This window comes from Motacilla alba, chromosome 1 (assembly GCF_015832195.1).
Source record: "Motacilla alba alba isolate MOTALB_02 chromosome 1, Motacilla_alba_V1.0_pri, whole genome shotgun sequence".
Lineage (NCBI taxonomy): Eukaryota > Metazoa > Chordata > Aves > Passeriformes > Motacillidae > Motacilla > Motacilla alba.
Window position 1 is genome coordinate 109603389 of NC_052016.1, and position 24721 is coordinate 109628109.

A 24721-nucleotide genomic window follows, 5' to 3' on the forward strand; every position below is an offset into this window, starting at 1 on the left:
CTGGTCTGAAAAGCAGATTTTTCCTATAGCAGTTCAAATACTGGTGGTTCCTGAATTAAAGAAAATATTCCATAAGCTTTCATATTCTAGTGAAGTACTAAACCAATCCATTCTGCTGTAAATCTAAATGTCTGAGAAATAATAAATGACGGTTTAATGCCAGAGGAAGAAAGGTGCACCAGTTTTCCTTGCTTGACTATACATACTCTTGCTGCTACCAGAATGCTCCCAACCAAAAAAGAGATACACTTAAAACCAAGCATGTTTGTCACTTATTTATTTTAAAATATGAAAATCTTTGATGATGTGAACTCTTAACCAAAGTGGCAATCTGAATAACCTAGCATAAAAAGAGAGTTGCTATTGCATCTGCTAAATAGATTATATTTTGAACTTCTGCTACTATAGTTGAATTCTTTATAAGCTTTTATAGAATTAATTTCTGTTGCATATACAAATGCCTTTCTATTGCATTTATTATACTCCAACAACATCACTTCAAACATTCAGTGGCTGGATTTTGCAAACAAACATGCTTTAATGCATAGCAATTGTATTTGCAGCATATATTTTCTTCAATATATATGCTGCTTAATCTGTCTTTTAATTTTCACATGAAACATTAGATTCTCAGTGCAATATCATCTTTAAGCAGAAATTAAAACCCTAAAATAGAGGAGACATTAGAAGCAAAGATTCTTTCACATCAGTCCCTGAACACTTGGATTTTACTAAAGGAGAAGCATATTCTCAACCCTAAAGATGAGATTAATCAGTGCTTTGATATAAACATCTGCAACAGTAGGCCTACATTTATTACTGGTTTTGTTTGCATTGGTTTGGTATTCTACAGCAAAACAAATGACAATCACCCTTACCCAGTGAGCATGGTATAAAGTAAAACACCAAGGCTCCATATGTCACATGCAGCATCATAACCTTGCCTCTTTAAAACCTGAGGGAGACAAATATTTTTTCTGAAAAAAATACTTAGAAATGCTTTGATTATGCTATAAAAATGGTAAAATTTCCAATTTTTACTGTTTACAGAGTGATTCTACTTGTTACACAAGAACAACAACAAAAAAAATCTATCTAGCAAAAATACCAGTAAAATGTATCAAGGCATATAAACTATGCTGGGTTTTACCTCTGGTGCAACAAAATTTGCTGTGTAGCACGGAGTCATCAGAAGACCATTTTCTGCTCGCAGTTGTTTTGCAAAGCCAAAGTCACAAATTCGAATTGATTCTGGATTACCAGATTCATCAACATAAAGAATATTGCTAGGCTTCAGGTCTCTGTGAACAACCTAAAAAAAACCCAAAAGAAACCATTAAATACAATAAGCTAAACACATAAAAAGCTTTTTATTTTAACTGGCAATTCTGCTACTTAATTTTTTAGTCTCCAACCAGTGTGCTCAGTTTCCAGAGTTCCAGCTTCCACCATCAGCTGCAATGTTTTGATGCTCCATTGTGTCTGGAGCATGAGAATTCTAACTTGGAAATTCTCAACTATAAAACCCCCTCCAGACATTCCCCTAATTTATTTGTACAGACAGTTCCAGATGTCTCTTCTAATAGCTGAATCATGTATTTCCTTTTTAATATGCATAACTACCAGGCTCTTTAAATCAGAAACTTTGGTTTCTTTATCTTTTGGAGTTGGGGTGCCCATAGCTGCTGATGGTATTAGGTTGTATCTGCACTTTGCTATGTAACCACAGACTAGTTACTGCTGGGGTGACTCTGTATTCCATTCTCTTCATTCAGACAGTCTGAATTAATCTCAGAAAAACACTTAAGGTCTGATTAAGAAGGAATCTTAATAATAATTTAAAAAAAAAACCCAATGAAGTATCAAAGAGGTATTCTCCAAGTACCAAAAAAAGCCTGTACTGGTTCCCAAGTGTCTGCTTTTGTAGGGGCTCCTACAAGATGTAAAATGCTTGACAATACTGGAGAAGCTGCCAACATTCTAGCAGAATTTCAAGTTATGTTATAACAAGCCTTAACAAAACCTGGAATGCACAAGGACAGTCTTTGAAATCAGTTGATCTGCTATATTTTCTTCACAAGACTAGTTAGCCTACAGCCTCCAGAGCCTTTGCTCTCTGTAAAGAAGAGGGTTTATAGCACTGCAAGACAGCGAGTGGATCTAAGTGTCCTCCTTCAAATATTGAAGCAGAACATGAGGGCCTTTATCTTCCTTGTTGTGCTATGTGTTTCATTTATGTTAAACACAGCTTTTCATGGTTAAATTTAAACAGAAGAGATTGTGAAATATTTAATAATCACATTAGAACAAAAAGATACCCCCAGACTTTGCAAGTAAGTGATATCTAGAATCAGAAGCTCAACACACTCATCCAGGAAAGCAGTATGAGACCAAGGGGTAAGAGTGCAGAGGGTCACACACATTTAACACATTAAGTCTATTTATAGAGACTTCTCCAGCATGCAAATCCTGTGCAATTCTCAGGTTTAACAGACCAAGTACCTAAAATTATGGAAATAAGCACCTTGTAAGCTGAAATATACAAATGATATTAAGGAATTGGACTTGGAACACTAGGTGTTAAGGGGAACATCCTGGCTTCAGATGTGAGTGTATGAGAGAATCAGCTCTTGATTGCTCTTGTTTTTTACCTTTTTTCCCTAATAATAAGTGAAACAACCTTTACTGCTCCAAGAGGCAAATAAAAAAAAACCCAGTTTTATTCTTGTTGATGTTTTGGGGGTTTTTTGGAAAGAGATTCTAAAAGGCATAGAAAGGAAGAAGTGAGCAATGGAAGCAGAACAAAGCTGAGGATTTGGCAGTTTCTAGAACAGTCTGCTTGAGTTGTATGCTTTTTTTGAAGAAGGGGAAGCAAGGCTCAAGTAGGAGGATGAGTAAGTGTAACAGTGCAGTTCAAATTAAAACACTGTTTCCCAAGCAAGCAAAATGTTTATGCCAAAGAATAAGTGAAACACCCTTCTATGTTAAGCTGTTTTCCCAAAGGTAAATTTAGAAAATATTTAAAAATATAATGTTTTTTTAAAAAAATTGCTAGATTGTTTAGATTATGTTGGTATTTTGTGCAGAAATAACATTTTATTTTAGAGCAACAGAAGAGAGCAAAATAACATGCAGGAACTTTCAGTTCTTTATTTCTGAGCACTGTTTTGACCAGCAGTCTCAATCACCTGTCAGCATTCACAAGTCTGCTGCTCCAAGATGACATGGCACTTCTTGTGTATCTGTTTTATGTCTCTCGTGCCATTCCTTAATCACTGTATGTTGGCCCTCTGACTTTTAGAATGCTTTGGGTGAGTGTTGGAAGCACTACTTATCCTGAGGATTTCATTCCTTGCTTAGCTAGTTTCTCATTTCAGAAGTATCTTAATGAATGTCCATGAGGAAACTCTTCCTGGGAAGGGCTGTGGAGACTGCACACAGATGCACAGACTGTCAAACCAGATATTACCTAATACCATATTCAAATAAGCTCCTCCAGTGTCCAAAGGAGTTTCAACAGGAAAATTCACTGAAGATATGAGGGATTCTTCCAAAAAAGAATTAAACTACTGAAGTGCCCACTATTTACATATGTGGCCAGCTTTCCTGTGGAGGAGTACTTCATGTAAGACTTGAAAATTTACAAAAGCAAACATTCCAAAGTGCGTGTGGTCTAATACAAATTAAAATGCCAATATTTATGGATATCTACAGCAAAGAAACAAAAAACCCCTAAAACCTCTTACTTGATGCAAGGACTGTGGGCCTCTTTTAGCCACGTGTGGCAAGAATGAACCAAGTTATGATTTGTTATTCTATTATCTGTATTTCCACACAGAGGTATCGAGGTTTGATCATAATTCCCATGGGTGCTGCAGGCCAAGGACTATAATCTGTGCACACAGGCTCAAAAAACCAAACCACACACATGAGAAAGTGACTGGAGTGATGAATCACAGAATGAGATAGCAGATAACTTTGATCATAAGTTTTCTGAAATAATAGCTTCCAGTCATGACAGTGAGTATTGACTTCTTTGTTGTTTAAAATAATTTGAGTACTCTATGTTCCAAAAAGCATCTTTCCTTGGGTAACAACATTATGAATTAGCAGCTTGACTTTTTCCTTGTACCCTTATTTTCTGCTTTTTCTCTATCCCCTTCTTGTTTACTTAAAAATGCGACACAACTTGTCTTTCTTGCCATGCAATTATCACACTGTCCTTCTCTATATTTGAACTACTCCCTCTGTCTCCAAATTAACTTCCCAAAGTGTTAATTTTCTGTCTCCTACAAGTTCCTGACCCTATGGCACAGGAGTTACAAGTCATAAACCATGTTCTTCAAAATCAAGAAGTCAAGGGAATTAGAAGTGTGACAGGTGGAAAATAAATTTTCAGGGTATATCACAGGACAAGACTAAAGTTACATTAGGTCCCATGGCTATACAACAACACTGGTCCTAGCACTTCTTCCTGGACTTTCTTCCCCTCATATCCTCTCTGTTAGTAATTATCTGTATATTCCACAGAACTGCTGACAGACTGCACAAAGAACAACAGAAACAGTTGCACCATCTCAGTTATCTGGACACATACAGAGCTGATAAGGAAAGTTTTCATTTCAACACAAATTCCTGCTGCAATGTAATTGTTTACCAAAAACTACTGAATTACCACACAGAAGAATGTAACAAGATACAAGTTTATGCTTCTGAAAGAGAAGAATATCAGTAGCTAAAAACATCTTGTCTGAGATGAAAACTTACCCCTTGTGTGTGGAGATACTCGACCGTTTTTGTTATTGTGAACAGAACAGCACTAGCTTCTCGTTCTGAGAAAAATTTTTGCCTAAGAATTTTATCCAGCAGTTCTCCTCCTTTCATAAGTTCTGTAACTACATACACATATTTTCCATCATCATACACCTGCAAAAAGTACATAAAAATTTAAACTTCAAAGTATTTATTATCTGCTGTCTTCTGTGAAGCACACAGAGATAGTGCAGGTGTGTCCACAAGCTGTTTACTTCAATTGTTTCCCCTGTATTTCATAACCCACACAATAACCAAATGCTGTTCATCTGCAAAAGTGAATGCAAAATCTTCACAAAAAGGCAATGCTGTACCAAAGTAACATAGAAATACTGGCAAGGAAGTGTTTAAAGATAAAAGGATAAATAACAGGTAGTTCCCCCCACACAAGTTCACTAAAATAAAGGAAACTAGACATGAGAAATAAAGTAATAAAAAAAGGAAACTTGTCTAATTAAGGCAAAACCAGAGCTAGTTCAAGCAGCAATTATTGCACCAAATTAAAAATATAAACAGAGATCATTCCAACTGTCAGACAAAAAAAAAAAAGGAAAAAATTGATCTAAGTTTATCTCAAATAGCCTCTATGAACAGTGAATACAAAGTTGCTATGATAAAAACCTAAAACTTACACATTACTCTGCACATAAAACCTACACCAAAGTCTAAAAGTATTAAAATATGCATATTTTATCTCTTACTTCTAGTCATGGAAAATGGCTCAGTTTTTGCATGGCTTTTATCACCCAGGGAAGCATTTGAGAATTCCTTACATTCTCACCAGAGGGCACTACAGACTGAGTGATACCAAAGCACATTTTAAGGTACTTCCACTTCAGCATTTCATTTCAGTTGCACTTCCACAGAATCACAGAATGCTTTAGGTTAAAAGTGCCCTTAAAGATCATCTAGTCCCAACTTTCCTCCATAGGCAGGGGAATGTTGCTCAAAGCCCCATCCAACATTGCCCAAAGTTGGATGTGGCTCAAAGCCCCATCCAACTTAATCCAGAAACAATTCCTGCTTTAGTGAAATCTTTTACAAACTTCCCTATGACTGTTCCCTGTTTCAACCTACTTTTAAGGGGATGTCACAATTGTTATTTTCAATACAATGTGTGAAATAAAAAACCCTTTTAAGCAGAAACAGTTATCAAAATTATAGTAAAATAAATTTAGGAATAGGTATTAGCTAAGTAACAGAAAATAAGAATAAAAAAGGAGGTTTTTATCCCAATTCCCTGGTCTTAAGCTACCTGGGAAAAAAGTTGCTAATGAAGTTCTAAGCATCAAAATTTTTGTTTCTTCTAACAACACTAAAAGGATTTTTCTCAGCAAATTAAAAAAAAGGGTCTTACAAGCTTATGATCTTAAAGAAATGAAGACATTATGGGTTTCTGTGTTCTCATTTAATAGGAATTTTTCCCCCAAGAAATATAAATGACTGAGCACCTAAATGTGTTTGTATTAAGTATAACAGTATTCAGAAGCAGAATTATCTAATTCTAGATACTAAACTGGATTTTTTTTTTGGATAAGCATGCTTCCTCTAATCCTGGTATAACATCAGGAGATCAGCTTATTTCATTTGACATGACAGAGCATACACATCTCAGTATTGCCGAATTCAAGCAAAATTTGCATTTGATTACTATTTTATTTGCTGATCCTGTCTGCCAGCCAAAAAATCCCACAGATAACTCACCCAAACAAACCATTCCCCTTGCACCAACTCCTCTAATGGTATTAGCAATTTAAGTTGGTTTTGAATAAATACTGATGAAGTTTTCTTCACAGGTGCATGGTATCATGCTAAGATCCCAAATGTGACACTACTTTTTAAAATTAATTCTGAGCACAAGCCACAGGTCAGGCAGTACATTTTCTCTATGAGGTAAAGTGGAAGAAACTAGTGAGAAACAGATGTAGGCGTATGAACAAAACATAATGCAAAGGAGAAAGAAATCGAGGGTTTTGCCAAAGGAAGTAAGATTTTACAGACATAGTATGAGGTTATTTTGAAATCATAAATAAGCACTTGGACAGGGAGGCTGGATATGTTGTATGCAGGTTTCTAAAATGTTTCTGAAAAGATTCTTCAGGCAATGCTTTAAATAACTCAGAGCAGGACAAAAGTTCTGTTACAGAACAGTAACTATTACATAAAAAGGGTAAAATACTTATAATGGTCGGGCACAGGAAGTTTCTAGGTAATGTTTTGTTGGAAGCCGTGTGCTTCCTCCCTTCTTACACTGTTTCCTAGGCATGCACTAAGGGCCTCTGTCAGAGGCAGGATATTGGATAAGAAGGATATCTGAATTAGCACAATATAGCTCCTTTTGTTTATATACTGTGTAACTGAAAAAGACCACTGATAACAATCAGAAGGAAAACCCCCAGAGGACTGTGCACTGCAGAAAAGAATTTGATCTCTTGAATATCCATTGTTTCAAGCCAAATACTTTCAGAATTAAATTACATAAAAAGGCTGAACAAGAATGAAAACTTCCATCTTAAGCAAAATTCAAATACTACTGCATTTCTTCTTGAAATAGAAGAAAAAAAAGAAATTATTTCCTGCAGAACAGTAATTTCCAAAGCAGGCACTTAAATGCTGAAATATTTTATTTTGGCACTTCAGATTAGAAACATTTAAGTTTTCATGTGGGTCATGAAAAATTGAGCAAATCAACAATGAGTTTTATTTTTATAATAGTACACAGTGCTCTAGAGTTTGAGACCTGAAGGCAAAATATTCCTTATCTTCTCTGAAAGCTGCAATAGCACACCACTATAATGTGGGATATGCAAGCAATCTGCCCCATGGGTCTGTATTAGGACAAGAAAAACTTAATGTCAAATTCTTACAGATTTATACAAGATTCTATTACTTATGAATTCTATATCTCTTTTCTTACTGGACGTCCTTCCATAATTTTGCCTGGGGAACTGATCTGAAGCAGAAGTGAGTGAGAATTACAGCCTTTCTCCCTTTGTGGGCTTTTTTTTTTTGGTAGTCTCCTATTTGTGTATTGCTGTTGCTGTGCATGAAAGATGGTTCCTGCTGGAAGATGGCTGATGATAAAAGATTAATTAAAAAGTGAAATAATTCAGCATATACTGCAGCTGTTTAAGACTGCCTGGATTTCTGTTCTCAATGTAAAATATTCATCATGCTTAAGTTCAGGTTAAGTGATCACATTCTCATGTTTGTCTTCCTGATTAAATAACATAAGCTGTGTTATGAATTAAAGTTAACACATGAGCCCAGCATGCAGCACTAAAAGCACCATGAATGCTGATGCAGGTTCCATTCAGCACAGCTCCTTTCAGGGAGCTCTACTGCCCAACCACATGAAACAGAACAGAAAGTGGGACTGTAATTGTGGTATCTTGCTTACAATAAGATAAGATCCCTGATGGACTCCACTGGATATCTACCTTTATTTTCTCTGTCCAAGAAAGGGCCAAACAGTATGATATCAATAAAGAGAAGACAGATTATAGTAGACCAACTTCATGCAGAGTTCTCTAGTGTTTATCTCCACGGTATTTATGAGCTGTTGTTTTAATGACTTCAAAATGTCTGACAATGTCTTTTCAGCTGAGCTCAGCTTCCTGGAAATGGTTTGCTGTCTTGCCTGAGGTTTGGTTTGGGGGACCAGAATATTTCCCTGCAGTCTAAGAAAGTCATTAAGCATATGCCTTTTTAATTTTTAATCTTCTTTAATGAATAACCAAGGAGACAAAGACAATTTTCTTTTTCAGTTAGGTCATCAGAATATACTGTTCACTATGAAAACCCTCTACTTCCCAGCTTATGTTATTCCTTGCTTTTTAGGGACAAAGTGTTTCCATGGTCAGAGCAAATAATAAGGGAAAAATACCTAGGTTGTGTTCATACAGAGGCCAGATAAAGATACTGGGTAAAAAAAGAGTGAAAACCATGGGCATGGAAAGATTTTTGTCTACTACTGAGTAATACTTGCTACTGTCCATGAAAATTACTTTGGGTACTGTGCTAACAGCGAGTCCTTTGTTATGTAATAATGTACATTAAAATTGCTTTTGATAAATGTAGGGAAAATCAGATTTAAAGTTAATTAAGTAATCAAAAAACTTCCCTGATCCCTTAAAAACACAGCCAACATTAAATAAATTATTCTTGTGCTAGGATTTATGAAGGATGAATTATTTGACTCCTTAGAATAACACTGTACCACAATATATGCATCTTAAAAAAAACCAGAGACATCCCAGTAAAAAACTAGATGGTACTGAATAAATTGCATTGTTTTATTTTTAAATCCTGAAAAACATGAACATAAATCTAAAATATGTAGCTTCTCATCTCTCAAATTAGAAATGATTCACAATTGTAATACACTAAAGGATGTCTTTAAAGCACTACTTACATCTTTCAGGGTAATAATGTTTGGATGCTGTCCATAGCGCAGCAGGATTTCAATCTCTTCTGTTGGATCTCTTTTACTCTTGTCAATAATCTGTAAGAGCACATACAGACATGGGCATAATTCTTTTTGAGGATCTAGTGCAATGCTTTGGTATGCTTATTAGCATCAACAGTTAAGCAGTATTTATTGTTGCAAAAGGCACAGATTATAACCAAAACCAACTCTGTTAAATTGGAAAAGCAAGGCAAAGCAAAAAATATTGGGAAAAATGAAAAAATTTCTTTTGAAAACGATTTCAGAGGATAAGTGACCTAATCTCTTTGGCTGTGATAAATAATGCAAGGCTGTTCAGTAGATAAGACTTCAGTGATCCATTATTTAATAAAACGGGAAGTTCCTAATTTAACACGAGATACTGGTTGGATGATGCTAATCAACTGATTTTCACAATGCTAATCCCAAACATTTGGTGCAGCAAAAGAAAGCAGGAGAGAAAGAGAACAAAAAAATAGAAAAAGCAAAAATTTCTCAGAGTCAATTCAAAAACATTCATTACCAAAGTCCATTTGAATCTCTGTCTCTAAAGTTCACCTTGGTCAAACAAGCAAAGTAACATTTTGCCCTACTTAAATTTATTCTTGTTCTTCTCACTTTTTTCCTCTCCTGAACTGCAGAATTTCCTATCATGTCTCTTCCATTGTTGCGTTACCCCTTCATCCTTATGCCCACACTGCTACCCATTCCCTGCTAACACATCAGACACTGGTACCTTATTCTTTTTTTCAAGATTCCTTGAGGGAAAAAATGCCCTAACGGAGGCAATAGAAAAGCAAGTGAATCTTTACAACAAAGATTATAGCTGAGGGAATTATCAGCTATGCTAGGACCTTCTTGCAGTTTCAAGAAATACCTTCAAATTGAAAGGACAGAAGTAAAATCTGTTCCCGGCGAGAACCAGAATAAAAATAAGTATTTAACTACCAGATTGAAACTGGAAGGTTTAGAGTATCTACATAGTTAATAATCTTTGTATTTTACATAATTAAGTAGTAAGCTGTTCAACAATTCAAAAAGAGAACTGCCTTATAGAATAGGATTCAAAGACTGCTCTTTTTTTTTCACTTATAAAGTCTGCTAATCCATACTCTTGTTTTCATAGTAACCATTTGGTCCCAGGTTATTACACAGAAAGACAAAAAACCTTATAATTGCTGTTCTGGGAAATCTACTGATTTCAACTGAGAATTTAATGCCTTCTTAAAAGTGCCAGAAAGCCCTACAAAATAACAAAAACAACATTAAATACCTTGCTGAAAACCAGGAAGCCAAAACAGAGTTGAAGTTTACTCTGGAAGTTATACCAGACTGAAGACTGTTATGAACACCTTACCCATTTGAGAGTTTATTTTTACAGCTGCATATAAAATATTTTTATATTAAAAAAATTAATCTTAATCTCTGTGTTTCTCTATGGCAAATAAAAGATGCCCAAGGCTAAAATGTGAAAAGTGTGGTTTTATAACAAAGTAATTACCTTTACAGCATATTCCATGTTTGAAGCTTTATGAACACATCTCTTGCAGACAGAATAAGAGCCAACTCCAATATCTTCCTTTACTTCATATCCATCAGTAAACTGAATGCTGTTCCTGTGCAACTGCTACCAAAATAACATTATCAATTAATGAATATTCTTAATGTGTAACTGATTTTTTTATTAAAATAACTTTTAAAAATTCCTATTGATTTGCTTAAAATTTTAACTGATAACTCTACTAGGTCAAAGTGATCTAAATCCCCACTATCTTCTGTTCTAACTTAGTAAAGATAAATTATATTTTACACATGCTGTAAATAATGCACACTGTATTTTAGAAACTGATGGCATTATTTTTCTGATTGCTGCTTTACTGATTTAAAGATAGAAACTCCAAAACAAAGAAAACCAGAAGACTTCAAGATAAAATAGTGATACAACAATGGTAAAGAAGCATCACTGTTTTTATTTTCTGAATACACAGAATGCCAGCTGGAAAATTCAGACATACTGAATAGAATCAGATTGGCTGGAATTGCATGGAATGGCAGTCAAAAATCCTTTCACAGAAATAAAAAGCTGAAAGGAGGACAAGTGCTCACTCTTGCAAGGGAAGGAAATGGTGTTCTAGTGTATGGAGTTTGTGCAAAGGATGCAAAGCATTTGCAGGAAACCATCTGGGTATCCTGCAGCACAGAAAAGAGGAAATAGGAGTGAGGAAGTTGTTGAGGGGCACAGAGGAAAGGCAGCAGAGAAGCAGGCCTTTACAAGAGAAGGAAACCATATACAAAGAGCAATAATGCCATCTACAAAACTATGTGAAAATGAAGCAGCACACAGAAGCTTTCAGAAACTTCTAGCAAGATGCCAGGATCAGAAATAATTCTGATGCATATATCAAATCAGAAAGCTTCCTGAGAATAAAAAAGGATCAAAAGTTACATTAAAAAAAATTATTACACATGAAACTGTAATGTGTAGAAAAGCATGTTGTGACAATTCTAGAGAAGAGAGTTTTAATGAAATACAAGGGCTATTCACATTCTGTATAAATTGTGGGTCTTTAAAAATTTTCTCAGACATTTGCAAAATACCAGTGCACTGAAAAATACAAATAAACCAAATCATACAAATAAATCCAATAATAAATCCAACAATTTATTCCTACCGATATATTAAAAAGTTTTCAAAACAATTTAGATAATGAGTTGCCTTTCATAACTCAGTAATTATTAAAAGAAGAGAGAGGCGGTAGAATAGAAATACAATTATTACATAAGTCTCCTCTTCCAGGTGACAACCTCAGACAACCTCACAATTATTAATACAGGTGACTCTACTGGAGTCATTCAAACACATCAAGGAAGCCAAAGCTTGAGTGTGCACTGTAACATTGACTTGTATGATGCACTGACATCAGGCACAAAAAGCAGAGATTAGCTAACTAACTTCAAGTGGCTTAGGAGGGACAGAATATGTCCTGGGCCATGGATTCCAGCAGTCCAGAGCATCCAGATACAATTCACAATTGTAGTTCAGTGCCTCCTACTACTGCATTGCAGGAGTCAACTTAAATTTTCATGTATGGGGGAAAAACCCAATAAATCAATATATCTGTTTTTCTGCTCCACCTTATAATTATGGCTTGACATTAAAGAGTTAATGTACAGATGGTAGAAGGTTTTAATTTAAGGTTGAAGCCTGTACCTCAGGAACAGGTAATTTGCTCAGTAATTACACAGGTCCCGTACCTTCAGAGATTTTGTTTGGATGAAATAATCTGATCTTTACTTTTCTCGTCTAAAAGATGACAATGATTTTGTCATGACACATCATTCTGTGACAAGGAAACAATCCACCAAAACACAGCACTGATTTTTTTTTTTAAATTAGATGTACTCACCTGGACAATTGAATGCACTCCAACTGTCTGCATTGCTTGGCTTTCATCATCTGATGCAATAGCTACAAAACTAAATCCCCGAAAAAGCTGATGTGCATTAGCACTGGGTGGAATACCAGGCGAATCTGAAAAACACATCGTCTACTTACAAGCAGAGTCTTTAACATGTAATATGAGATTAAGCACTGAAATTCTGGTAGCACCTTGAATTTGCAAAGACAACAATTTCTATCAAATTTTGAATGAAAAAATCTGAAATTCAAATTGTGTCTTTTGAATATGCAAATTCTCTCATTCATATCTCTTTACCTTTTGGAGTTTTTGCTGTAAACTCAGGGTCAAAATAAAAGGTATCTTCAGGTCTGCCAGTTGCAGGTTTAAAAGGAGGATGAATTTCTCTCCGGTACAATTTCTGAAGAGAAGGGACAAATTGTAAATGGAAAATTTATATGATACCATAAAAGACTTAACCAAGAAATTTACTGGATGGGTTTTAATTAGATACTCACATTCCAATCTATTTTGGAAAAGAATGCATGCCTCTTAATTTCTTCTACTCCATCTGGACCTGCTCCTTTTATAAGGAAGAAAAATGTCTATGAATAATTTTCTTCTTAATCAAAGGAATGGCTAGCAAAATTATATTTCTTATTCCTTCTGCATTAATCTTAGATGTATGACTAGAAGAAATGATAATACTTTGGTGATCACTTGAAGGGCAAACCACATTCTTCCTTTAAAGTATATTTTACATAGGAAACAAAATTTTAGTCGGTTTAATGATCACTGATGTTATGAATATTATGATCAAATTAAAAATATTCTGCTAAAAACTCTACCTAATCTGTTTGCTGGGTTTCTTTTGAAGAGCATTCGCAGGAGACTTTGTGCTTCAAGACTCAAGAACTGGGGCATTCCAAGTTTGGCCCTAGAGGATAAAAATAATTAATAGTATACAAACATATCTAGGTAAGAATTAACTCTGCATTCCCCCTGTCCTTTGCCATTCAACAAGTCCATAATAAATGAAGTAGCATCACTGAGAAATTGCCTTCAGACATCAGACACAGAGCAAAAGTGCTGTCAGTCATGTAAATATGTTTGGGTTTTTATTTTTTTTTTTAAAGTAGTATAGTATTTTCTGTAATGACTCAGGAACTGAAGTAGAGGAAAAGGTGGAAAAACATGTAGAGAAGAATAGCTAGAGGATAGCAGTTTATAAACTTGTAAATTTTCATAATATGCTTTGATCCACTTATAGGCCCAGTTAGCAAAAGACACCAAACAAAGCATTCTGATAGTTACATAATCGAAGGACTAAGAAAAGTAACACACACCAAGATGACCCAGGAAACAAATCAGAATACAGAAATTCAATTAAGGTAGGACAGATCTTGCAGGATTAGCTGGTAAAAAAACCAAAACCAAACAAACAAAAAACCCCCATTTCTCTTTTCCTTTTTGCTCCCCTCCCCAATCTATTTCAAATAATACTTCTAAAACTTGCCAGTCTTGAATTTTTAGATTTAAGTTTTTGTACTTCTTTAATTTCATTTTGTTTTCTAATCCTTGTCACATTTTTTTCCTCTCCATTTAATGTTGAGCCTTCATTCTCTCACTGTTACTAGGTCCTACTTTTTCTTGTAACTATGATAATGGTAAGGAGGAATATAATTTCCTCCTTTCCATCTCTAATTCAACCTGAAGCTTGTATTTTTCTGTAAGTCCATGACACAACCTCTGTGTTTCAATCAGAACTTGATTTGTCTTGTATTCCAGGTATTTGTAGATATTCACCTCTGCATCACTTGTGTAAATGCATACGTGTTGCCACTGATTCACTATTCACTACTTTAAAACTGGAACTTAGTCAATTTTTCATTCCTTTCAGCATTAAAAGAGCTAGGGCAGGGAGGAGGAAAATCTGAAAAACATTGGCTTCTTTAGGTTCTTCAATAACATACTACAGACTGATCAAGGCCACCAGTGGAGGGGAGGAATGAGCAGTGGGCCATCCAACTGGCATGCACCACCACCTTTCACAAAATCCTGTATCAGGCACATGACAGAGGAGAAGGAAAGGCAACTGCCAGGTCCTCAGAGTTCCTATATTATGCAACTACATGAGTGACAGCAATTTTTTTCTGACATTCCTGATGGACAATGGCAAAATTTTATATGAAGAGATACCTCTTAAGTAAAGGAGAAAAATGTTAAAAAATTTAACTTTGTTGCAGCAACCTATGATTTCTTCAAACTGCACGGTTTCCCAGTTTTAGGACAAACACACAAGAATAAACAAAAATTTGTCTTGATAATGCTGTGAGAAATAAAGAACCCCTGAAAAAATTTGTTGTGCAAAGAATGCATTTTTTGTGGGTTTTTATGAACAGAAGGTAAGAAAAGCAATATATTGTAAATATACACTATGGAAACCAGAATTCATATGCACACATGTCCATTTTAAAGTTTTATGAAAAATTTAAGGAAAAATATACTATGTATGTGGAAAATAAAAAGAAAACATAGACTAGAAAAAAAGTGTGGACTTAATCAGAAAACACTTCAAAATATCTTCTGGTTTTCAGCTGCTTTTATGGCCAAAAGAAAAACACTTCTATGCAAGATAATATTCATAAGAATAGGGAACATTAAAAGAGGGTAAAATGTCTTTACATCATAGCACACTTTCTGTGCAGCTATTTGAAACCATTAACAATTGCAAAGACTAGAAGGAGAAAAAATTGGAAAGAAGTTGTATCTCATTAAGAGATACATTCTCAAATGAAATCTGAAAGTAATTACAGAATAATCGAAATCTATAATTGCTTAGGTTGGAAAAGACCTTTAAGAATATCAAGTCCAACCATTAAGCCAGCACCACCCAGTCCACCACTAAGCCATATCCCTGTGTGCCAGATCTTTTTAAAAAACCTCCAGGGATGGTGATTCAGCCGCTTCCTTGGGCAGCCTGTTCCAACGCTTTACAACCTTTTCAATTAAGAAATTTTTCTCAATATCCAATCTAAACTTCCCACAGTGCAACTTGAGGTCATTTCCTCTTATCTGGTTGTTTCCTACTATGGAGAAGAGACTGACTCCCACCTGGCTACAGCCTCCTTTCAGGTAGTTGTGGAGCGATAAGGTCACGCCTGCACATCTTCCAGAATAAACAAACCCAAATCCCTCAGCTGTTCCTCACAGAATCTGTGCTCCAGACCCTTCACTGGCTCCATTGCTCTTCTCTGCACTCACTCCAGCACCTCAGTGTCCCCACAGTGAGAAGCCCAAAACAAGACACAGGATTTGAGATGCAGCATCACCAATGCTGAGTACAGGGTGACAATCCCTGCCCTGGTCCTGCTGGCCACACTATTGCTGACACTGCCAGGATGCCATTGGCTTCTTGGCCACCTGGCCACATGCTGGTTTATGTTCAGCAGTTGGTGACCCACATTCCCCGGTGCTTTTCTGCCAGGCAACTTTGCAGCCACTCTTCCCTAATCCTGCCATGCTCCCTTAGGCTGTTGTGACCCAACTGTAGGACCTGGCACTTGGCCCCACTGAACCTCATCCTATTGGCCTCATCCTATCGATTCAGCCTGTCCAGATCCCTCTGTAGAGCCTTCCAACCCTCCAGCAGATCCATATTCCCTCTTATCCAGGTTGGGGGCACCTGCAAACTGTCACTCAATCCCCTTGTCCAGGTTGTTGATACAGATGTTAAACAGGACTGGCCCCTCGGGAACACCACTTGTGACCGGCCACCAGCTGGATTTCCCTCCATTCAGCACCAGTCTTTGGGCTATGAATGACTATGAACATTAATTACCTGGAGAAATGCAAGGATATTCTACATGGCAGCTGAATACAGAAGATATTTATAGCAACAGTGAAAAGACTGTTGAGGAACAGAGCAGAGTCACATGCAGGCAAAGAGAAGAGAAAGATATGACTCATGAGACACATAGAAAAAAATGCATGGCTCCTGAAGCAAGTGAGAGTGCAGCAGAACTATCTCAGACTAGCTTCTTGTAAATAGGAGGTGGTCAGAAGGAACTTATGCTTGCTGTGAATAGATAGAACTTTTTAGTTAAAAGACATTGAATAAGCACAACATGACGATTGGATCTCACATAGTGCTGAGGCAGCAGAAGAAACTAGCATCACTAAATACATTTGCAAATAAGATGAAGAAAAAAAAACAAGGGCAAAGAATAATATAACATGTATGCATTATGAAAGCAAAAGCCAGGAAAATAATGAATGTGTTTTCTAATGGTTTTCACATTCTAATTATTTAGAGAAAAGATTAAAGAGTTCCATATATTTATTTTTCAAAACAGGCTTTTAGTGCAAAAGAAATTCCAGCTTTGATATATGGGTAGACAACTGGCTAACAGGACTGAGAACAATTCTAAACAATGAAGCAGAAAACAAATGAGAAAACAAAGATATTCTTATGAACTTCCATGGAAAAAATGGTATTAGTTAAAAATAGATGGAAACAGAGAAGTGAACCTATGATATGAGGAAACAGACTTGTTTGCACAGTGTTTGGCTACAGTCCCAAAAATGGGGCATTTATGCCATAGGTTGTACTAGTTTAGAGAATATGTGGGGAATTGGCAAGGAAAAAAGCAGAGCTTCATTAGCAAAAACAAGAACATTAGCTGCATGAAGGAAAGCAATTCCCACCACAGAGCTAAATCAATGCTGAATATAGCAAAGGGGAAAACTGGAGCTAAGACGAGTCATAGGACAGTAGATAAGGGAGAGGTATTGGGGAGGCAAGTTGTTGGCAGCACCATTAATATAAAGAGGTAGGGTGAGGAGCTGGTAAGATAAAGAGGGAAGAGGAGTGAAAATACTTTCTCAAAAAAACTCCGAAAACCTAAAACAAAGTAAAAAGAAAAAAAAAACCCAACAAGGAAAAAAATGCACATGTTATCAAAAAGGATAAGAAAGTTAAAAAAATATTATGGAAATAAGATGGGAGAGATCATGTGGTTGGAGAACTTATTATTACAGATTAAAGAGCTGCTATGGAATCCTTTGTACCTGGTATGGTGGAGGAATAGTGAAGCAAATTAGATAGGCAGCAAAGGGAATTAATAATATGGAATAGGGAGTGAGGATTTACCAGTACCTTTGAAAATGAGGGAGGAGTAGAAATTAGATATTGCAGCCCGGAGGGCATCCCTGTAGAATACCTGATGAGATATATAAATAAGAGTGTACTCACTTGAGAATCATAGTCATGGTTTCTTTTCTGTCTTTCCCTTGGAAAGGTAGAGTACCAGTGAGCATTTCAAACTGTATAGAGTAAAACTTTCATCAATTACATTACCTGGACAAAAACTAATTTTTGACAAAACTACTTAGCAACTTAACCTTCCAAAATTCATGCATGTTAACAATCAAGTCTGCGCAAAACAACTTCATTGTACAGTTTCAATTGCTAAGAACATTGAGCAGCCTTTGCCATTTTTAAAGCTGCAAAGTATTTTCCTATATTGGTAACTTGCTTTACATCCTTTTATCTGAACAACTTGGACTATTATGTTCTGTGTTTAATTTCTGCCTAAAAATTTTGTTCTAGGAAGACTTGATCTGTACAACTGTATTTTTAGTTTTAAGCAAAGGGGAGGAGGTAGGGAAAAAGGTTTTCCTTTCAAAAGTTAGTGATGATTTCTCCTCATGCAGAAATTTTTCAAAAGGGCAAAATTTTGAAAATTGGCATGTACATAGCCTTCATTGGGAAGGGGAAAAGGTTAGCTGATTGACAAAGACATGCATGATGAAAAGTGGTTACTGTATGCATACAGTTGAAATAAAGCCTGGAGGAACACGGAAGAGCTACACAGTACGTGCATGCACATTCCACAGTGCCTGGCAGTGAGCAACAGACACTGCTAAAATACTGATTTGTTCTGAAAGTGACTGAGTAAAAATAGATAAATATAAAGGCACTCCTTGGACTGCAGTATGCTGCAGGGATTTCAGATCTAAGTGAGGCAATGAAAGCAGTCTGGCAGCAGTCATGCCAGCCAGCACTTAGGCAGAAAGTGGATTTTTTTGGTTTAAAGATTGCAAAACAATTTAGTTCAATGCAATTTCATGGCATACAGTTAACGACATCAAAATTAAAATAATTATAAAGGAACCCTCTGAACAGCTTATGCAAACTTAAGCCATCCTGAACACAAGGTATCCTCTATTCCCTCTTTTCTGGTATGACCCAAACATTCAGCCTTCTAAACATATAAAATGGAGTGGATAACTTGAATAAATTATGTGTGACTATAGTATTTGTAGATCTACAATAAGAGCATGAAGTTGCACTAATAGTATTCTTTAAAACACCATTTTATTGAAATAAAATTTGAATCTCTTACTGCCATCTCTTCACTACTGGTAGATACTTTATAGTCTAGATAATATTTCTTACTGATATATTTAAAAAATTAAATTTAATAATAATGCCAACATGAAAAAAGATTACTTTAAAACCAGACAATTGTCAGGAAGATGTGAGAGGGATAAGCCAGAACTATAAGTAGAAAAAAGAATTGTTTGTGGTTTGGAAAGATCTTCACAAGGTGCACTTAAAAAAATAAAACATTTTTAAAAAGGTAAATTTGGAGTGCTCCACTCACACTTGCATGAAATACAGTTTCTTTAACAAGCTTCTAATTTGTCAGAAGCACACATATTTCTATTAACAGCTCAATATGTGTATTCTTTGTCACCCCTCCCAAATACTATATTCCAACATTAATGAGCCAACAGTACTTACAGAATAAGCCAACACTGGCCTTCCTATTTATGTTTTATTTCAGGAGGAGAGTACCTCAGTGCTTCTGAAAACTTTAAATGAATGTTTTTACTTGCATGGTATCCCTTAAAACTGTCACTGTTTTAAAGGACAAATTGGAATATAGTTCTCAACAATGGCTTAAGCATACTTCATGTCTACCAGCACAAGAAAAGAAGCCAAATGATTTGCTGAAATATCTTTAAAGTCTCCATTTCTATGCTATAACTTCTGTTCACTCTAGTTACTATGTATTTATACCACACCAACCATCACTTGAATTTTTCATCAGCTCAGAAATTAGGAATGAGTTAAAAGTGGATACTTACAGATTGGTTATGGAAATTACAAACCATAAACGCAAGCAACAAAAATATGTCCTAGAGAAAGCTGCACTGTATTTCATATACTACTTTATAGAATTTGGTTTTTAAGGTCATATTTTGGTATTCAAAGAAGAAGCCAAAGTATTTAACAAGCAGTGCACTTCAGACTGTGAAAGCCACCCCAGTCACAGCTAACAGTTTCAGAAATTTTCAATTATACCTTATCCACTTGATAGACACCAAATTATGTTTTCTAGCTTTATAAATTAAAGCTGAAGTTTAATTATGTTTGTGTTATCAGCAACAAATATTCTGCAACTACATTGTAATTATCTTTTAATGACTGTTCTTAATGATAAAATGTGTGGTTGTGAGGAGTGTATGTGCTTGTCTGGAGAGAGTTCAGTTATCAGGTGCTACTTTTACATAGTCAGTTTTCAGATCACAACAGCATTCTAATCATCATAAAGCCATAGGATGACCTATTTTCAGACACAAGAGTCCTTCTTGTACTATAAAGCACACACATTAGTTGTACTGTTACAGTTATGTAGCAGAAGCAGTAAGAAATGAATACATTTATACAATTGTTTAATTTCCATGTCAACAATGCACACGAATATTTTAAATATTAGAAGTCTTTCAGCATTCCTTAAATAACAAACATGATCTAATACTCTTTTCCAATTCATATTTCCTCATACTCTGTAACTTTACAGTAATTACCCCTTGCAGGAACACCATAAGGAACTGAGAAACTATATCCCATACCAGGTCAGTGTCATTCAGATCAATTTGATATGTGAGAACAACAGTTGAACAGTTGTCATTATTCCACTAACTTGTAATTACACCGTAGATTCTAATTAGAAAGTTGCCAATCACCTTTTTCCTCTTGAAAGTAAATTCAAATTCATAATTTGAATATGAATTTCTTCCCCACATTGGAATAGGCAGCATTTTTCTGTATACTTCTGTATTTCTCTTGGTCCCCATTACATTCAAACTACCAGATATATAAAGTATTTGATTTAAATGATAATAAAAATATGGCATATTATTGATGTTGATATGAAACCTAGTCCATGTTCTTGATCAAACTCTGTGGTGTTACTGATTTCACACAATTTAGACTTCCTTTGTAGTTAAAATTTGCGTGAAGCTCACCTTAGGGGTTAGTGTTTGATTTGTTTCACCAGACCTTGCAAATCACAATTTTGCTATTATTTACATTTACCAGAAACCTACCATTAAAACACCAAAAGACCACCAGTCTGCACTCTGGGTATGGCCTCGTCTGTTAACAACTTCTGGTGCCATATATTCCACTGTTCCACAGAAAGAGTAGGCTTTTTTTTCATGATCAATTGACTCCTTACTTAAGCCAAAATCTGAAAGGATAAAAATAATTCCACATGTAATTTTTAAAAACAAAAAGTTCACGGCTGATACTTTTACCATAACATGAAGTGTTTTGCTTTAATCATTGGTATAGAGAACTGACCACTAATATGGGATTTACAGGATTCTTCTTCCCTCCCCACATTATCATAGGTCCGTAACATCAGATATACTTGTAAAGCAGGTATATTATTGAAATAATTTAGATTTCATTTATTTCAACTGAATTACACTACTTGCTTCCACAGCTAAATTACTGATCAGTTAAAATTACTTGTTTTATCATATTGGTTTACCAAAAGGAAAATGCAAAGATTTTACTGTGAACAGAAATGATCCTATATTGCAATTCTTTTATTCACCTGTCAATTTGATATGTCCTTCCTCATCAAGCAGGATGCTAAAAAACAATAAAAAGAATATTAAAAATTAATTAAAATATCTTAAGTATTGTTTCAGACAATATACTGACAATATTTAGGAATAAACAATAGAGGACACACAAAGATGAGGAGAATTAAACATGCATGAAAATGAATTATTAGAAGATACATTCAAACGACACATTTTGATTTCCTTCTACTCTTTCTTTTTAAAGATTAAGAAACAAGTTTACTAGAGTTTTATTGAAATATTTTATTAAATTCAGTATGTAGTAACAGTTTTGGCCATCTGCAGCACATGCAGCACTGCTGTAATTGTTAAAAACAGAGACACAGTTTATTTCTCTTATACCAGGTATGTTTTTGTATGTATACATAACAGGTATTAATTTGTAATTACCGTTTCAAAAGTTGCTAACCACTTCAAGTACCATTGAGTAATAAATGTCCTCATGTTGTACCAAAGGACAGGAACCATAGGCCCTACACTGGGAGCAGACCTTAGGCTTCCAACTTTCCACTTCAATCACAAGAAAGGCCACACTTCTCTGAGATGCCAACTGTCCTTGACTACCACTGAGCATCACTGCATTGCAAAGCATGCAAAGTATTCAAGAACTGGATTTTGTAACACTCGTTACACGATGGATTTAGTTCCTCCATTTGCCTTTCATCCTGGGGGCAAGACATGACCCAGACCCCATTCCCTTCCTCTCTACAGCTTCCGTGGCAGGAACCATTAAAGGCAGTCCTTGAGTGCCATATGCAAACATTGCCTTCCTGCCCGCCAGCACATCAACACTTCCACCCAACTTGGTGCTGTCTGTGGGCTTGCTCAGGGTGTACTGAATCCCCTCATCCAGTTCTCCAGCGAAGATGCTGAACAGGACTGGTCCCAGCACAGAGCCCTGGGGATGACCACTGGTGACCAGCCTCTGGCTGGATGCTATTCCATTCACCACTTCTCTCTGAGCCTGGTCAATAAACCAGTCTTTTACCCAGTGAAGAGTGCACCCATGCACACCATGGGAAGCCAGTTTCTCCAGGAGAATGCTGTGGGAAATGGTGTCAAAGGCATAGAATCACAGAAGATAAGGGGCTAATGTGTGTGTCTCAAAGTCATTTGGCTCTGGGGCCAACCGCAGATTGCTGGTAATAACAGATAAGGATTGCTAGTAATAAGCAAGGATTGCTGGTAATAACACACTGTGAGAAGGAACAAGATGTGCCCAGAGAAGAGGCCATGCAGAGATAGGGCAGCACTTTTCCGGGACAAACGTCCTTGTTCTAATTCCTGAAGATAAGCACAACCCAGTACAGCACAAGTGAAGGAATGAGGTTGAGAAGCAGACAAGGACTGTAGCGGAAGAAAAGACCACCCAATATTCCCAAAGACCCCCAACCCATTTCCAGAAAGGTCTGAAAGAGCAGACTGCGCCTAAAAACTGATTTGTATAGAAAAAAAGAAACTTACCTTCATGGCAGGGAAACCTATCTATAAAAACATACCCCCAAAGCCCAGCCAACACCCCTCGGACGCTGGATATCCCAACAGTTGGACTGGCACTGCTGGCACTGTAGCAGAGACTGGTGATCTCTTTTTCCTCTCTTTCTCTTTTCTCCCTCTTTAATTCACCTTTTCCTTTCTCTCTTCATCTTACCCCTTTACCTAAACCCCACTGCATGTGTTTTTATAGTAGGTCAGGGACTAAAATGCCAACTTCTATGCCGGGTATATAATTTATTAATAAAACCTTGTGATTTTTTTCAGACCCTCTGACTTCTGTTGTCCCTTTCCACCACAAGCATTTACAAATCTTGGGTGGTCCTTTCCCCTTAAGGGTTGGATGTTACAAAAGGCTTTACTAAAGTCTAGGTAGACAATATCCAGAGCCTTTCCTTCATCCACTAAGCAGGTCACCTCATCACAGAAGATGATCAGGCTGGTCAAGCAGGACCTGCCTTGCATAAATCCAGGATGGATAGCCTGGCCAGAATCTCTGGTTGTCCTGTACATGTTACATGATGGCACTCAAGATGATGACTCCATGACCTTCCCTGACAATGAGGTCAGGCTGACGTGCCTGTAGATTCCTGGTTTCTCCTTCCAGTCCTTCTTATAGTTAGGTGTCACATTCATCAGCTTCCAGTGACCTGGGATTTCCATGGTTGACCTGGACTTCTGATAAACAATTGAAAGTGGCTTGACGAGTTCTTCTACCAGCTCCCTCAGAACTTCTGGGTGAGTCCTATCCGGTCCCATGGACTTTTGAAGTTCTATGTTGCATAGCAGTCTGCTGGCCATTTCCTCCTAGAGTATGGGGGTATCATTCTGCTCCCAATCTGTCTTCCAGCTCAGGGGGCTGGGGACCTTGACAACGACTGGTCTTGTTATTAAAGACTGAGGCAAGAAAGGCACGAAGTACCTCAGCCTTTTCTTCATCATTTGTCACTACATTTCCCCTCACATCCAACAAAGGATGGAGATTCTCCTTGGTCCTCCTTTTGCTGCTGATTTGTACAAATTTTTTATGTTGTTGTCTTCTGCTTCTGTGATTTCTAACACATTGATATTCCTTTCAACCTTGCTGCTGAAAGGGCCTCCATCTACCATCCAACCTCTATCTATCCAACCATCTAATCCTCCATCTACCTCCAACTCTACCGCTATGGCAGACCAAAGGACCTTGGTAGAACACTGTCCCTCAAAGAGTGGTGTGCCATCCACAGGCTTACCTCTGGCTTTGTCCCCCTTCCCCTTCAGAGTTTTAAAGTTCTCTCAACAAGCCCCTATAAGTCCTAAGCTAAGATCCTTTTTCCTCTTTGAGACAGGTGAAATCCAACTTTTTAAATGAAAATAGACCTCATAAACCTCCCCCACCTCCCTCTGTTCAATTTATATAGTAAATTACCAAAGTTTTACAGTTGGGAAAAAGTGCACAAAAAGAAGTGCTATAGAAATGAAATGAATACACTGCATTTCTCAGAGAGGAGCCTTACTTTTCTGGTTTTAGGTCCCGGTATATTATTCCAAGACTATGTAGATGGTCTAAAGCAAGTGCTAATTCTGCCAGATAAAATTTAACGTCATCTTCTGTGAACATCACCTGAAAAAGTAGCACAATGTA

General features: G+C 36.4%; 1 protein-coding gene across 2 annotated transcripts in view; it reads right to left on the reverse strand.

Moving 5' to 3' along the window:
• The window catches only part of RPS6KA3 (ribosomal protein S6 kinase A3), a 74269-nt gene that overhangs the window by 6427 nt on the left and 43121 nt on the right, over positions 1 to 24721 (reverse strand). Inside the window, exons 7-19 of one of the 2 annotated variants that reach the window (XM_038128621.1) lie at positions 24594 to 24700; positions 21573 to 21610; positions 21058 to 21200; positions 17912 to 17982; positions 13506 to 13594; positions 13176 to 13240; positions 12976 to 13078; positions 12667 to 12791; positions 10761 to 10883; positions 9227 to 9316; positions 4768 to 4926; positions 1151 to 1312; positions 879 to 955 (exon numbers count right to left, since the gene is read on the reverse strand). In XM_038128621.1, coding sequence (XP_037984549.1) covers positions 879 to 955; positions 1151 to 1312; positions 4768 to 4926; positions 9227 to 9316; positions 10761 to 10883; positions 12667 to 12791; positions 12976 to 13078; positions 13176 to 13240; positions 13506 to 13594; positions 17912 to 17982; positions 21058 to 21200; positions 21573 to 21610; positions 24594 to 24700 — 1352 coding nt within the window. Of the gene's footprint in view, positions 1 to 878; positions 956 to 1150; positions 1313 to 4767; positions 4927 to 9226; positions 9317 to 10760; positions 10887 to 12666; positions 12792 to 12975; positions 13079 to 13175; positions 13241 to 13505; positions 13595 to 17911; positions 17983 to 21057; positions 21201 to 21572; positions 21611 to 24593; positions 24701 to 24721 lie in introns of both variants that reach the window. The other variant, XM_038128613.1, reaches the window with a different exon arrangement.